The sequence below is a fragment of the Panthera uncia genome, assembly GCF_023721935.1.
Source record: "Panthera uncia isolate 11264 chromosome B2 unlocalized genomic scaffold, Puncia_PCG_1.0 HiC_scaffold_24, whole genome shotgun sequence".
In the NCBI taxonomy this organism is placed as follows: domain Eukaryota; kingdom Metazoa; phylum Chordata; class Mammalia; order Carnivora; family Felidae; genus Panthera; species Panthera uncia.
The window spans coordinates 15,099,904-15,116,102 of NW_026057580.1; the positions used below are offsets into that span (position 1 = coordinate 15,099,904).

The window sequence follows — 16,199 nt, forward strand, 5'->3', positions numbered from 1 at the left end:
TTCTTATGACTTATCATGGGTCATTAAATAATGAACAAGAAAAAAAAATATGCATAAGGGGTCCTTCTCTCCTTCACAGCTCCCTATGTCTTTCCCTTCTCTTTTAAATTTTTTTTTAATGTTTATTTTTGAGAGAGAGAGAGACAGAGTGTGAGCCGGGGAGGAGCAGAGAGAGAAGGAGACACACAATCGGAAGCAGGCTCCAGGCTCTGAGCTGTCAGTACAGAGCCCAACACGGGGTTCAAACCCATGATCCGTGAGGTCATGACCTGAGCCGAAGTTGGATGCTCAACCGACTGAGCCGCCCAGGTGCCCCTTCCCTCCCTTTTAAACAAGTATTTCCTAAGCCATCCGGATAGAATGTCCCATTATGGATATTTTCCTTGGTTAAATCTCTGGCCCACTGACTACTTAAAAACTTGTGTTTGTTTTCCCACTGAGAAAGAGGAAGAAAAATTAACACCTATAGTATCTAGACACTAAACAAGCTACTCTACCGACTTCATTTAAGCCTTCCAATGACCCTGCAAAGTAATTGTGATCTCTCCCATTTTACAAATGGAGATAAGATAGCCTGTCCAAGGTGGCCAGTGGCAGAACTGAGTTTGAAGCTTTGTATTTGGTTTCTGAAGAGTGTGTATCTCTCCTCCTAATACACTGCTTTGATGTGCTAACAATGTCGTATGGGATCCATGCTCCTTTATTAACATTAGCATTATTAATATCATTAATAGTCACCATTTGTTGGATGCTTACCAAATACCGGGCAGGGTGCTAAAAACTTTCAGCCTCTCTCATGTGCTCCCAGCATTAACTTTACACAGAGTTATGACCTTTGCTTACAGATGAAATAACTAAGGTTTGGGAATATAACAAGTTAATACCTCTAGCAAGCTTTGGAACCTGGCCTCAAACCCTGCTCAGTCGGGAACACGCCCTCTCTGAGTTTGCTAAGTCAATGCTTTCCAAATCTGAGCACGCATCAGCGTCCCCGGGTGGGGCTTGTTAGAACATAAGTCCCTGGGCTCCACTCCAGAGTTTCTGCTTTAGGAGGTCTGGGGTACATCCAAGAATTGGCATGTCTAACAAGTTCCAGGTCCGATGCTGCTGGTTGGAGATACACTTGGAGAATCGTTGCTCTGGCCTGAGAGAAAGCAGGGCATGGGCACTTCACATTGTGGCAGACTTTAATGTGTAAATAATTGTCGATATAAATTCTGGAACTATTCCGCGAGTGTGACTTCCTTCTATTCCTTTTCAAAATTGGTGAGGGTGCAGGCCGTATGACATTCCCCACAAGCGGGTGAAACAGCCGACAGGTGGGACTGGCTCGCCCAGCCAGCCAACGTCAGGAAAACAAACTCACATCATCACCAGCGCCAGGCGGGCCGTTTGTGCCTCGGAGAGTTATCCTTGGCAATGTCCAGCAGCACATTGTCATGGAATTCACAGCTGCCTTGCCCACACCCTGTTGGGGGACATGGCTGACATCTAAGAACCAGGAAACCTTATCCACAAAAGCACTGTGTCTCTTGGTGCCACGCCACCCTGGGGCACTCCTCTGCTCCGGCTTCAAGCATCGGGTCAGAATTCCAAAGGGGCGTTGCCTCCCATCTGGTTGGCACAAATGTAGCTGTTGGCGGTGCTTTATCTAGGATTCCTACCCAGCAAGATAAGGTCCCGCCAAACCCACTTGGGCTGGTTCTCGTTGGTGATAAATTTCTCTTCTCTCAGCATGTTACCTATAAGGGGACACGGGATCAGAGAAAGTCGGGACTGGCAGGGTTCTCTAGGCTTATCTAATGAGGGCAGATCTGCGCATCTCACTGATGGGAAACCACAAGGCAGAGAAATGCTTGGCACTCCTGAAAGCCAGGCTTCACCGGGACTCCTTCCCAGAAAGAACCCTCCACGTCCACCCCAGGAGGCCATCAGGGAAATGTAACTAGGCATGTCTGCTGGGATTAAGCCAGGTGAAATGTACACCCATTCTGGGAAGATCTGTTGTCATCTGCAAACAGGGGACTCTTCCCCCATCGCTTCTGGCTTCGGTTGTTTCTCAAGTCCCAGCCCTCCCCCCTAGCCTCCCTCAAGTTCTCAGGAGAATCCGGAGTAAAGTGTCTGGAAAAATTACATCATGGTATCTTAGGACCATGATATCATTTTAAAAGACAGCCTCGGGGATCCCCTACTTATCCCCCAAGGGCCAATCTCTGTTCAGAACATGCCAAGCGCTGCGGCTGCTCGTGTGAACTGAGGCCAGAGGCTTTCTGAACACGAGAAGTTGAGGCAGAGTGGGGCACCTTGGTGCCGGATCTCCTTGCTTCCGTGTTTGTTCTCGTCCGATCCCTGAGTCCGTCCCCACATCCTTTTACAGAGGGGAAAATGATATACAGCATACTGTGCTGTTTTGAGGACCAAAAGATGCAATCTATGCTGAGTCTGGCACAGAAACTGGGATATTGAAGGCTCCATGGTCTCTGTTCCCTCTCCCACCCTTTCTTCATACCACACTGTGTGCTAAGGCAAGCTCTGGCAGTAAGGGGAGGGCTGAGGAGTATGCTTCAAGCACCTTGATCCTTCTGGAAGAAGCTGTGAGGGCCTAAATACAGTTTTATGTTCACTTGTATTACTTTGTCCACCCCTAAGACCTTGGGTACAAAATGGAATCTATAAAGAGTTTGGATAGCTCAGTCATGGAGTATGTGGCTCCTGGCTGACAAAACTCTAAAATTTGCTAAACTCCTTCCTCCCAAAGGAAGAGATGAATCCAAAAAGCTCAGGATATCCCCAATCTATTTTGTACCACGTGCTTGAATTAACTCTGTATTAGTCCAAAGTACCCAAGGACATCCTGTTGATGCAGCCCAAATTTAAATAAAACACTGCCTTTCTAGCAGGTGGAAATCTCGAGTCGACCGTGCCTAATTCCTGCTTGGCTTAGAAGCAGGCAGCCTTCGCTATTCACCAGCACCCTTGGGCACAAACCCAGGAAACAGAGGTATTGTTTGCTGTCCCAGAACAGCAATTATGTTCTTAGCTTCCTAATCTCTTTTACTGTACAAAACACCACAGAAACACTGTAAATTGTTCCTAATTAGAGTAGCTGGATTAAAACGCCTTTTATTCCCCCAAATTCCAAAGTGTATTTCAGGTGTGTTTAAGCTTTGAGCAATTTGTTCAGATTTATTTCTTGGTCAGAGTCCGCCCCCTGAAGTTTGATAAAGGTAAGTGCAGCACAGCCCTGCTGCCTTCTTAACAAAAGGTAAATTGTCTTTCCATTTAAGAGTCCTCTGAAAGGACATAGCTTTGGGGCTCTTACCAAAATCTTTATCAGTCTGAGAAACATTCTAGGTGTTACAGAATGACTATTCCTCAGCCCCTTTATTTATTCTGAAAGCGTCAGAAAAACCTGGAGAAAATTAATCTTTCTAAAATAGCTAGTTCCAGATCTGGAAGAGGTTATCCAATACAAGGCCAAGCGAAGTCTAAACATGATTCCATGCTATATATTCAGTATGAAACTTCCCAACAGTGGGATTTCTTATTCTGAGTGCCTATTATATTCTTATATCTTGATACAAGATGGGAATAAGCAAGTCAGGGTCTTGACTCTCAGCAGTATTTAACCCGGTTGCTATCCTTGAAATCTTTCTTGAAAGCTTTTCTTACCTTCTGGGATGCCACATTCTCTTGGTTTCCCTCCTGCTTCACAGGCTGCTCTTGCTCATTCCCCTTTCCAGGATCTTTTTCCTCTCCCTATTTCTAGATGCTGGGGTGCCCTGGCTCAGTGCTTGGACCTCTTCACTTTTGCCCTATACTCACTAGGTGATCTCGTCTGGCCCCATGGCTTTAAGCAACATCTCTAGCCCCGCTCTTCCTTTGACAATAGACTATTATACCCAGTGGCCTACTTGACATCTCAAATTGGAGCTCTCATAGGCATCTCAAAAACCTGAAGCAGCTGGCCAAAGCCACATAAGCTTGGAGAGCCCTGTGACTTCTGAGTTCAAGGAAATGAATCAAGGGGACTTACAACTTTAAGATAGCCCATGCCTTCTTCAATTCATACACACACATTCCACATTTATTTATGTTTAACCACAGTTACAGGGATATGGTTTCAAGACAAAAAAAAAAAAAAACCTTTAATTTCCTGCTTCCCGGAGAAAATCTCTGTTAACTGTTTTATTCCTTTGATAGTTATTTCCATATTTCCAAATATCTTGATTATAATGTTGCTTCTTGGTTTCTCAGTTTTATCGATTTCCAAACACAAAGAAAGATTTAGAGCTCTTCTGCCATCCCTCAAAATAGACTTCCTATTCTCTACTTTCCCAAACACTTATGGTGTTATTGTCTTGCTTATATCAAAATCACTTTTCATTATTGGTACTCTGTATACTCTATTCATAGCTGTGTTAGGTAGTATGTTTAAGTACTTTTTCTTTTCAGCACAGCATTTTGTTTCTGTTAGATGTAACGCTTTTTTTTTTTTTTTTTTTTTTTTACTTGTTTGGATTTCTGTGTTCATATCAAAAATTTATCCCAACCCACCCCTGGGTATGTAAATCTCTTCTAGATAACACTCAGGGGTGCTTGGCCGGTTCAGTCCGTTGAGCATCCAACTCTTGATTTCGGCTCAGGTCATGATCCCAGGGTTGTGGGATCGAGCCCTGCACTGGGCTCCACGCTGAGCATGGAGTGTGCTTGAGATTCTCTCTCTCCTTCTCTGCCCCTCCCCTGCTCACGTGCTCTGTGTCTCTCTAAAAAAAAATAATTAATAAAATAAAATAGATAACTTAAAAAAGTAGTAACACTCAGATCTGTTAGGTATCCTACTCTCACTTTCATCTTCTTGAGCAATCTTTCTTGCAGCTCTAGCCTGGATCTGCCCCAGGTTGTTGTCTGGGTACAAACTCCTTTTAAGCCCACCCTAGATAGTCCCTCTGCTCTCTCTTTCATAGCATCTTTTGTTTTTGGGGTCCCAAGCCTTTTCCTTTCTAGATCTATTGTCACGTTTGGTACTATTTCCCAACAGCTTTTGGCAAGGGAAGGTTTGCAGGAAAATTTATGGCGAATTTCTGTGGCTGAAGTTATCTTTATTCTTCCTCACACTTAACTGCTTCTGGGTTGCAATAATTCCTTCTCAACGTTTTGAAACCATTCTCCATCGTTATCTAGCTTACAACGTTACTGCGAGGAGTCTGATAATATTCTGATTTTGACCTTTTACGTAAAACCTTTTTTTCCCCCTCTGAAAACGTTTTGTTCTTCTTTTTTGTCTTCTGTCACAGAATATCATAGAAGAAATTTCACAATGCTGTCATCTCAGTTGGTTCAAGCTGCTATAACCAGATACCATAGACTGGGTGCCTTATAAACATTTATTTCCCATAGTTCTGGAGGCTGGAAGTTCAAGATCAGGATGCCAATACTGTCGGTTTCTGGCAAGACCCTCTTCTGAGATACAGACTGCCAACTTCCAACTTGGTAGAAAGGGCAAGAGAGCTCTATGGAGTCTTTTGTAAGAGCACCAATGCCATTTGCAAAGATTCCACCTTCACGATCTAACTACTTCCCAAAGGCCCCGCTTCCTACTACTATCACCTGGGGGGTTAGGTATTAACATATGCATTTGGAGGGGCACAAACCTAACTGTGGGTCTTTCACCTATCATCTCCTGGAGTGTGGCCAGGACCTGTGACCTACTTCCAGTAATTGAATATGGTAAAAGTTGTGAGATGTCACTCACCTGATTATGTTATACTTTGTCATAAAAGCCCACTGGAGTAACAGACTGTTCTGGCAGGCTTACAGGCATAAGTGGCCATGTTAGAGAATCTCTTGTGTCAGGGAAGTATAGGCAGCCTCTGGGGTGTCAGGGTAACCTCTAACCAATAAGTCAGCAAAAAGTCAAGGTTCTAATTCCCACAACTGCAGAGAAATGAATTCTGCCAATAACTTGAAGGAGTTGGAGTTCCCCAGTCAAGCCTCCAGCTGAAAATGCAGCCCTTGATTACAGTCTTGTGAAACTGAGCAGAGGACTCAGTTAGCTGTGTCTGGACCCCTGACTCAGAAGCTGTGAGATAATAAATGTGTGTTGCTTTAAGCCCCTGTTTGTGGCAATTTTTAAATTCAGCGATAGGAACTATTGCAATGTTTTACTCTTTTTCTGACTCTTTTATTGTTTTTAGTAGCATTTTGGGAAGTATCTGAGATAAACGTGTGTGTAATCAGTGGATTAGACAAACGTGGTTTATGACATGTGATCAAACACCCTTTTTTTTTGTCTCTCATTATCCTTATAAAATTTATTCAAGAGTAAAAGCTTTTCTTTCCCACCAGATATGTTCCAGAAATTACTCCAACATGCTCCAATAATAGCAGCTTTGTGGTCACTTTGGATAGTTCACACACTCTCAGTTTGGTTATTAAGATGCTGAGTCTCATGTAATAATAATAACTACAAATAATTTGGCTTGAATTTCTATTCTCCCCCAACTCCCTCTCCAACTGAGTCCTACTCTGGGTTGGCTCTTTGCACTGGCACATCTTTGCTGATGGACATTTTTGCTCAACTTTTCTTCCTCTCCTTCTACCCGCCCCACCTTGGGCAATGAGGTTTCTGACCTCCTTTCCCTCAAGTCCAGGAAGAGAGATTTGAATTACAAGATGGGGTTGCTTTTATATGGTTCCAGGTCTCTCTGGATGGAAGGGAGGGAGTGTTCGGGAACTCTTCTGAAATTTCGTATCCCTGACCTCTCTCACATGCAATTCCTTTAGCTCATACAAATTCATCTATATTCCAGGTGCTCATCCCCTAATCTGGCTTCACCTCCAACTTCTTTCTGCTCGATCTCCACCACTTTGGGTGGCCCCCTCACACAGCACCCAAGACAACCCGGTATTGTCTCTCTCTTGCTTGCTTGTCTCACCATTCTCCGTAAGAAACACACACACATGCTTCACTCTGACAAACTGTAGGCATGTAGGCTGGTCTCAACACAGAGTCCATTTAGGGCCCCAGACCAGGGCCCCAGTTCATGCCCTGCATCGGTCTCTGTGCTGGCAGCTCGGAGTTTGGAGCCTGCTTTAGATTCTGTGTCTCCCTCTCTCTCTGCCCTTCCCCACTCACACTCTGTCTCTCTCTCAAAAATAAATAGACATTAAAAAAATTAAATACAAAAAGTAATTTTAAAAAGACTCTGTAAATCTCAAAATAGCCCATTCAGAAATCTGTTCTGTGTCCTACTTGAACATGCCTAATGAATGTTCATTGTGTCCATGGGGCTGAATTCAGATGCACTGCCCTAAGTGGAACCTATTGCAGTAGAGAGCCTGGTCTAAGAACCAAATGGTTGGCACAAATTCACATGCTCTATTGCCTTCTTCCATCAATGACTCCAATGGGCATAATGAAAATGCATCCACATCTCCTCCCTTGCAGTAGAAAGGTGGAAGAATCTGGGGCAGGGACTGTCCAACCTGGAGTTTGATCTTTATGGGCTCACTCTTCACTAAGTGCTGGCACTTACATCTGACCTCTCTAGCTTGCCAGACAGAACTGTTGACAGTGGGTATATCCAGGCAATATGAGGTGGAGACTGGGTGGAAGTTACCCCAACCCACTCTGATGCCATGAGCAACGGGAGCCTTAGAGACCTCTAGGATCAAACTCTTGGCATGAGCACTGACACATCCATGAGAGGTAGGGCGTGGTGGCGAGGCTTCATCAAAGAGATTTTGTAAGCAGCAACTGTGGATGAGTGAAAGGCAGAACAAGAAAGGGAGGCCAAGGCGGGTGGACCTAATTAGGGTTACCACGAGTGACTACGCAGATTATGGCCTAGACAACTTTAGTTGGCACCATTAATATCACAGGTGTGAGAATGGCACCCTCTTGAGTACACGGCCTGTAAAGCCATATGTGGTGACCTTGGAAAACTATGGTCATTGCACCTGAGATTGTCCTTCATCATTCCCTTGGGGACTTCAAGAAATAACTGAGAGGATATGTTGAAAGACCCTAAGTTCAATTAAACAGATAAGAACCCCAGCTGCTTGTTAGGAATTGAACTGCGTGTCTGCAAAATTCATATTTTGAAGCCCTAACCTCCAATATGACTGTATGTGGAGACGAGGCCATGTAGGAGGTGATTAAGGTTCAGTGAGGTGATCAGAGTGGGATCCCCATCTGATAGGATGGGTGCTCTTAAAGAAGAAGAGACACCAGAGACCTCTATTAGCATACAATGAGAAGAGACCATGTGGGGACATAGCAAGAAGGTGGCTGTCTATGAGACGGGAAGAGTGGTCTCATCAGAAAATAACCCTAAAGACAGCTTGATCTTGGAAGTCCTAGCTTCCGGAACTGTGAAAAACATGAATTTCTGTTGTTTAAACTACCCAGTTTGTGATATGTTGTTATAGCAGTCTGAGTTAATATACTACTATAGATAGCCATTAAAAGTGGACATGACTTCATCTTGTAATCATGGTCTGCTGAGATTCGGGACATGAGGACTACATGTAAAATAGGGACTAGATGATGCTTGAGATCCCTCACAGACCAGAGAGTGTAAGATTCTAATTACAATTAAATAAGCAGTGCCCTTGCCTTCTAGTCTGACTTATATAACCCACTTCCTGTTAAAATTAACATCCACGACTATTATATGTATAACGGCTATTCATCATCCGTGTTGCCCTGCTCACATTATTTCCCCTTTGTGCCTTCGTTTCTGCTGCTGTAAACCGGGGACAGTAATGTTCCCCACTCCCAAGCTTCTTGTGAAGATTAAGAGTTAACATATGCAAGGCACTTAGTGCCTGGCAGGGAGTGAGCAGTCTATGAATGTTGCTTCTTCTTCTTTGACCTCTTACCATTATCGTCACCATCACCATCGTCATCACGATTATTGCTGAAAGAAATCTGCCCTTGCAGAGTTTTAGGATGTCTAAGATTTCTAGAAGCAGGGATGAGTCAGATAGGGCTCAGTCTTTCTGGGCCCAGTGACCAGGGTTGAAACACTGGCGAGCCCAGGGGGTGAAAGTATGGAAAGGAAATGTCACTTCGTGTGGTGCCTGTCCACCTGTTGCTCTCTGTCTCATCTGAAAGTGGCATTGGCTGTACATGTAAACAACCCCAAAAGTACTCACAGTGGTTATGAAAGAAAACCAGGAAAAAAAAAAAAAAAGAAAACCAGGATGTGTTAGGGTATCTCCCCAGAAGGTGACAACCAAACTCTCCCTCAATTTGCCTCTTACATCGAAAGAATTCTGGGAGTAATGAAACTCATATCTGACCTTATAAGTATTGTTAAGGTTGAAGGTCATTCCTAAGGCTGTTATGGGTCATAGAACTGGACTAGGAACCAAAAGCCCTAAAAGCCCTCAGTACCCCTTTACTGGCTACAAAATCTCCACCTCGTTGAACATCCGTTTCCTCATCTCTGCTTTACATCTGCCTGGATACCTCACTTCACTGGACTGGGGGCCGGATGAAATTACAAGGTGTAGACTGAAAAACACTGCCTTACGTATACAATCATATCACTATACTTCCCAACTAATGGCTACAAAGCTGTGTGAAATAGAATTTTTTCATTTTATTTCTGAATAAGTTTCAAAGGTAAGTGACTGAACCTAAAAAAGAAAAAAAAAGGATAAAATCCCACTGGAAAATTTGGGAGGGAAATGCCTCTTCTCTAGGAAATTTGCACCAATGAATTTTTGATAGGAAGTGAACGTGGGCCATCCATTTATCTCAGGTGATTTCGTGACGTTTTCTGACTGCAGTTCAGATGCCTGGGAATGCGACAAGAATAATGCTATTTCATGAAAAAGGAAACTGCAGTCTGTGGCAGTGAAAAGCTGGTACAACAGATGCAGCTTCTAATAAAACCTACTTTCCTGCGTTTATGAAGCAATTCCTTTGAGTCAAACCACATGGAAATAAATGGTTCCGTTTAAATGAAGATAAAAAGAGCAGTGATGGAGCTGCTGAAAACTTCTCATTTTATTCCAGATGCCCACATCAGAAAATTCCATCTAATATTGTGCTAATTTTTTCACTGACATTTAGTTCTAAATGTCAAGTTGCACCAAAAATTTCCCTTGATTTTATGGTTCGCAGCCTTATTCAGTTGATAAAAACTGGGTTAGCATGATGTCATTTGACGATTCTCCAGTATGGGAAAGAGCATAAATGCCTAGGAGAGGAAAGACACAATAAGAGTTACTGCTTCTATGTCGGAATCAAGCATGAGACCAAAATGAAAATATGCCTAGCCAGGTCCTTACAACTCTGGACAGCTCTGGAAAGATGATAGGGAAAGCTACAGAATGTGTAGTTGGCTGATAGGCAGCCACATTTTCATTAATTTCCAAGAGACTTGCGTTTATCAGACATCTCTCATTTGAGAGGAGAAGCACCACAGCTTTCAGATACGGCTGAGAGATGAGATAAAGTAGGTTTGAGATCATCAAATGTAATTGCTAGAAGGAAACTTTGTGATCTCTTAGGTTTTTCATATTATTGACGAGGGACAAACATCCAAAAAGGTTAAGAGATTTGTAAACAACACTCAGGCTGGTTGGTGACAGTGATAACAGGACCTAAGGTTTCTGGGTGGGCACACTGGACATTTGGGGAGGGAAGCCTTTTCAAGTTCAAGCACCTGAACTTTATTTGGAATTCAAATAATTTTTCTTAGAATCTAACGTGAGTGGCCCATTTCTCTGCCCTCATAAAGATATTAACCTAATTTAACATGTAGTGAGACTTGGGCATTTAAATGTGACTTCAGCTTAACTTGTAACACAATACCTCTTCCTCACCCCTCTTGTTCCACTCTTCTCCTCCAGGCATATTGCAACTATTTGCAAGGCATACATATCAGTCTTCCTGTACCTGAATGTCATTGACTTTAGCAACAGCCAATAGATGAGGGTAAAAACAATGCATGGCACAGCTGGAGGGGACAGTGCTTTCTCACCCATAGCAAGTGGTGGCTTCTCCCTTTGCAGGAACATTTTAGAGGGGAGGGAATGCCTAATACCTGGCCCAGGCCCACTGCTCAGCTGCTGACACAAGGGGAGTGACTCTCCAGTAAGGACAAAATTGGTGTTCATCTAGCCACACTCCTGCACCCCATGACCCCAGTGATCAATGTCATCAATTTATATAATGTCTAAGTGAGGAAATGGTGGTAATTTGTGATGAGATTAAAAGGGACACCATGGGTCTCCATGACCCTCAAATCCCTAACAATGTTCGGTCAGCCCTGAGCACCATCCAGATGAACTTCAGACATATGAGCAGCTCATATTCCTATACTTCCCACCTGAGGTTTTTAAAAGTACCCCTTCAGGGGCGCCTGGGTGGCTCAGTCGGTTAAGCGTCCGACTTCGGCTCAGGTCACGATCTCACGGTCCGTGAGTTCGAGCCCCGCGTCGGGCTCTGGGCTGACTGCTCAGAGCCTGGAGCCTGTTTCAGATTCTGTGTCTCCCTCTCTCTCTGACCCTCCCCTGTTCATGCTCTGTCTCTCTCTGTCTCAAAAATAAATAAACGTTAAAAAAATAAAATAAAAAAATAAAAAAAAAGTACCCCTTCAATTTTCCTCATGTGATATATTCATACTCTTTCTTCTATTTTTTATTAACCTTTGGCTTATTGTTAACTCACCTTTGTGTTGCAGTGGGTTGAAAGGCTTTGGGAATTTGGGTTTGGCAGATACATCTGTTGAGTTCTGCTGCATAAAAGAAAAACAAGTCATTCGGAAATTAATTCTATTCGTTTAGTGATGCTCTGCATTTCCGACATCTTAATGTCATTAGTGAACCTTTACTCCATTTACATGGTGCACTATTCTGTTTTATTAGAGTACTCCTTTCTTACGCTTTCTCCTGCTTTAATCTTTTTAAAATGCCTAAGGACTTATTTCTAAGTGAATCTTGTGTTCCTGTATATTCTCACAACTTCTAACAACAAACCAGAAAGAAGGGTTTTTTTTTGTTTAATTTTTTTTAATGTTTGTTTTTGAAAGAGACAGAATGCGAGTGGGTTAGGGGCAGAGAGAGAGGGAGACACAGAATCCGAAGCAGGCTCCAGGTTCCGAGCTGTCAGCACAGAGCCCGACGCGGGGCTCGAACTCACGAGCTGTGAGATCATGACCTGAGCCGAAGTTGGTCGCTCAACCGACTGAGCCACCCAGGTGCCCCAAACCAGAAAGAAGTTTTAAAGAGGGCATTATTGGGGTGCCTGGGTGGCTCAGTCGGTTAAGTGTCCAACTTCAGCTCAGGTCATGATCTCACAGCTCGTGGGTCCCCATGTTGGGCTCTGTGCTGACAGCTCAGGGCCTGGAACCTGCTTCAGATTCTGTGTCTCCCTCTCTCTCTCGGCACCTCTCCCGCTCATACTCTCTCTCTCTCAAAAATAAACATTAAAATAAATAAATGAAATAAAGGAGGCATTATCTTTTTTCATGTCTATGCTTACATTTCTTTGGTTCACACATGTATCACTAGAAAAGAAACCCCAGGGGGGAAAAACAATAGTTCTATAAAAATGGTCTCAAATAAAACTTTGCCTTATTCTCACTCATCTTAGCATTCAAATCCCTTTGTGAATAATCCTTTAGCAACTGCTGCAGAGGCTAAATAGAGTTCAAAAATTTGAAAACTGAATTATCTCACTGAAATCAAATTTTTAAAATGAAGAATATGTTCTTATGGGGAAAGGTAAATGTGTTAAGATACACTGTATCCTTTTCCACTCAGCAGTTGATTTATTCATCAATTTAACATCTCCTATTGAGTACCACTGTATGCTAGACACTATGTTAGGCACCAGGAATAATTAGAAAGAATAAGATCCATTTTCTATCGCTGTCCATATCATGAGGAAGCTAAATCAAGATGGAAGAAAAAAGGTTCTTGTTATATGCAGTGGGCAACCCAGTGATAGCTCCTGATTTTCATGGAAATATAGAAGTTGCTACCTCACATTGAGCTCTGGAAAAAGATTATCATAGAGAGAGGAATGAGAAATGTCTGAAACTTCCAAAGCAAAATAATTGATTTTCTAGATTCAGGACTTAGTAAACATATACTAAAGAAAAATTCTACGGTCATTATCATTGCTTTTAAAACTGCATCCTGCCCCATAGAGAGAGAAGAATCTTAGATTGCTTAGATTTCAACACACTCAGGGATTCTACATGGTCTGGGATAAAGCAGCCTCTTCAGACATGTGAATATATGGGGTTAAGCTCTTGGTCAAATAAAAGGACCTGAATCATTGGAACCATAAAAAATTAAATAACTTCTCTCTGGAGGGAAATTCTGTAGGGGCCACCAGTGTCTGCCTCTTGGTGAAGAGTTGCAGAGAACATGGCTAGAGACGATGGAAGGGCCAAGAAGGGTCCCTGAGCCCTCAGCAAGGATTCGAGAGAAACTGCACCACGGGTCCACACAGTGTCATGGCGGCTTGAGGGATGGTCCTTGTGGAGAACACTGTGGACTACTTTCATTCCTTTCAGCCAACAACCCAAATTTCACTGCCCTTTTAAGACCCCTATTTTGCCATCTATTTTTCCATCTCTTATTGGATAGCCTTTTCTCCTACTGTAAAAACAAAACAAAACAAAAAAGTGTCCCGGTCTGAATTCTCTCACCCCCTGACCCAATCTGCACACGTTGCTCTATCTGCATCAAACAGATGCTTCCTGTGTCCAGGGAAGAGTCTGACCCCTCTGTCTTAAGCCGAGCCATTCCATGTGCCTTCCCAAGAATCTTCTTCCTTCAGTCATCCTTCCCAACCCCCGTTTGTCTTCAGACTATCTTTGCTGGCTCATCCCTCCCAGCATATGGACTTGCTCACGTCTTTGTGACTCAGCGCTACCATCACTGCTGTCCTGAGTCTGCGTCTGCTTTCCACCCTCACTCTCTTTTCTCTCACGACGAGTTTCTTGCAGGAACATTTCCACAGAGGTATCTTTTCCTCCCCTTCTCATTCCTCAACCGGGGTCATCTGGGCTCCTGTTTTACATTCAAACTTCCTCAGCATTGAAATGTGGCTTCAGCTTAACTTGTAACACAATACCTCTTCCTCACCCCTCTTGATCCACTCTTCTCCTCCAGGCATATTGCAACTATTTGCAAGGCATACATATCAGTCTTCCTGTAGCTGAATATCATTGACTTTAGCAACAGCCAATAGATGAGGGTAAAAACGATGCATGGCACAGCTGGAGGGGACAGTGCTTTCTCACCCATAGCAAGTGATGGCTTCTCCCTTTGCAAGAACACTTTAGAGGGAGGGGATACCTAATACCTGGCCCATGCCCACTGCTCAGTTGCTGACACAAGGGGAGTGACTCTCCGGTAAGGACAAAATTGGTATTCATCTAGCCACACTCCTGCACCCCATGACCCCAATGATCAATGTCATCAATTTACATAATGTCTAAGTGAGGAAATGGTGGTAATTTGTGATGAAATTAAAAGGGACACCATGGGTCTCCATGAGCCTTGGGAAATTACGAACACCCATCTTCTATTCTCCCAAATACACATTTATTTTAAAGCAAGCGAGCCACCTAACCCGAAAACAAAATCCCACTTTTGTCATCTGATTTAAAAATGACATTGGAAAAGGAGTACAAATCCACAAGATGCCTCAGTGACCACAGCTGCCTGCTGACCAGTGTCAACACTTTACATTAGAAACAGGGAGAAAAAACACTGTCAGGCATCCTTACTTTTGTTTTTGTTTTAATTTATGTCGGGGTGTTTTTCTCTCTTTGGTTTTCAAATGAGAAAAATTCTGACTTCTTGCTTGGTGGGGTGGGGGGTGTCCTGTGTTACCTTGTTAACTTTAGGTTTTTCTATAATGCAGTCACATATGCTGTAGCTCCCTCCTTTTCTGAAGAATAGTGAGTGATTTCTTAGTTTCACTTTTCCTGGTTGAAGAGTTTGGTTCTTCAAGACATAAACTCAAAATCACAGAAAATCAGAACTTCTGCTTTGAGTGACCAGCCCAACAGTTAATATTAACAGTTGAAACAAAAATTAAAACCAAAAGGTACCATGTGACTTTCCTAAAATCATTCAGCCAATTGGTTACTGAGTCAGAAATACAGGGCAGGTATGCTCTCACTGCCACCGATCCCTAACTCACAGCAATTCCCGGTACTAGGAAATGCAGAGCCAGGGAAAAATTTTAAGGTCAAAGGTTAATTTCTTCACAGTTGGGCTTTTTTTTTTTACTATTATTATTTCAAAAGATTATCTTGTCCCTTATAAAAAATCTCTAAACACCATGTAGGTTTACATCGACTTAAGTCAGTTGACTTTTATCAAACACAAAAATCTCTGCTTTAGAGCTCGTTCTGAAAGGCCTTCAGTGTTTTGCTGAAAAGCAAAAGACTAAATTGACTTCAAAAATACAAAATATGAACACAAAGGCGTTTGTTCCTACTATATTCTCCTTAAATGGATTGCACTATAATAGCAAAGAATGAAACAGGAATCCTCTGTTGCCATACAAATGTCTCAGTTTGTAGATTTAAGAGCTACAGTTGCAAGGGACAGTTATACCCACTTAAGAGGGAAAACTCAGAGAGGACATTTCACATATTAGAAGTTAATCAAGGACTTCACCGTTTACTTTTATGAAAGCAAAATGGTCTGCAGGAGGTCCAGAAAGTCATTCAGAGAAAAGGGTCTCACTGACTCTAGATATTGGCAGACAAGTCAGACTAAAGCAAATGATTGCTCAAAGGTATTTGCCCACAAGAACACCCACAGACCTCAGTGCTTGAACATCTTTGTAACTTTCCCTGCCTTCTCATTCATTCATTTATACACTCATTCATTCACTCACTCATTCATTGTCTCACTCACTCAACTTTATGAGTATTGACGCTGTGCTAGGAACCATGCCAGATAACAGAAATATAATGGTGCCAGAAACTCAAGGGGTTATGCAAAAGTGGGCTTGCTATAAAACTGCACACAGAGAAAAGTATGAAACCGGAACTTCAGGCATTGGACTCATGGCAGCAGATGATTACCTTTGATGCTTGCTTCTGAGAGCTTAAAGGAGACAATTTGTTGAACAGCAATTGTCGCAGCTATAAGGCAACAAAGAAATATTGAAGACAGGCACATATTCAATCATAAAAGACAAATCC

The 16,199-nt window shown here is 42.9% G+C and overlaps 1 protein-coding gene across 3 annotated transcripts in view; it reads right to left on the bottom strand.

The window, feature by feature from the left end:
- Positions 1–4,462: 4,462 nt before the first annotated feature.
- Positions 4,463–16,199, bottom strand: part of ADGRF1 (adhesion G protein-coupled receptor F1) — a 51,580-nt gene continuing 39,843 nt past the window's right edge. For 2 of the 3 annotated variants that reach the window (XM_049653772.1, XM_049653773.1), the window contains 3 exons: positions 16,080–16,139; positions 11,690–11,756; positions 4,463–10,214 (listed from right to left, as the gene is read on the bottom strand). In XM_049653772.1, coding sequence (XP_049509729.1) covers positions 10,141–10,214; positions 11,690–11,756; positions 16,080–16,139 — 201 coding nt within the window. In that variant the 3' untranslated portion in view covers positions 4,463–10,140. The remainder of the gene's footprint in view (positions 10,215–11,689; positions 11,757–16,079; positions 16,140–16,199) is intronic. The other variant, XM_049653775.1, reaches the window with a different exon arrangement.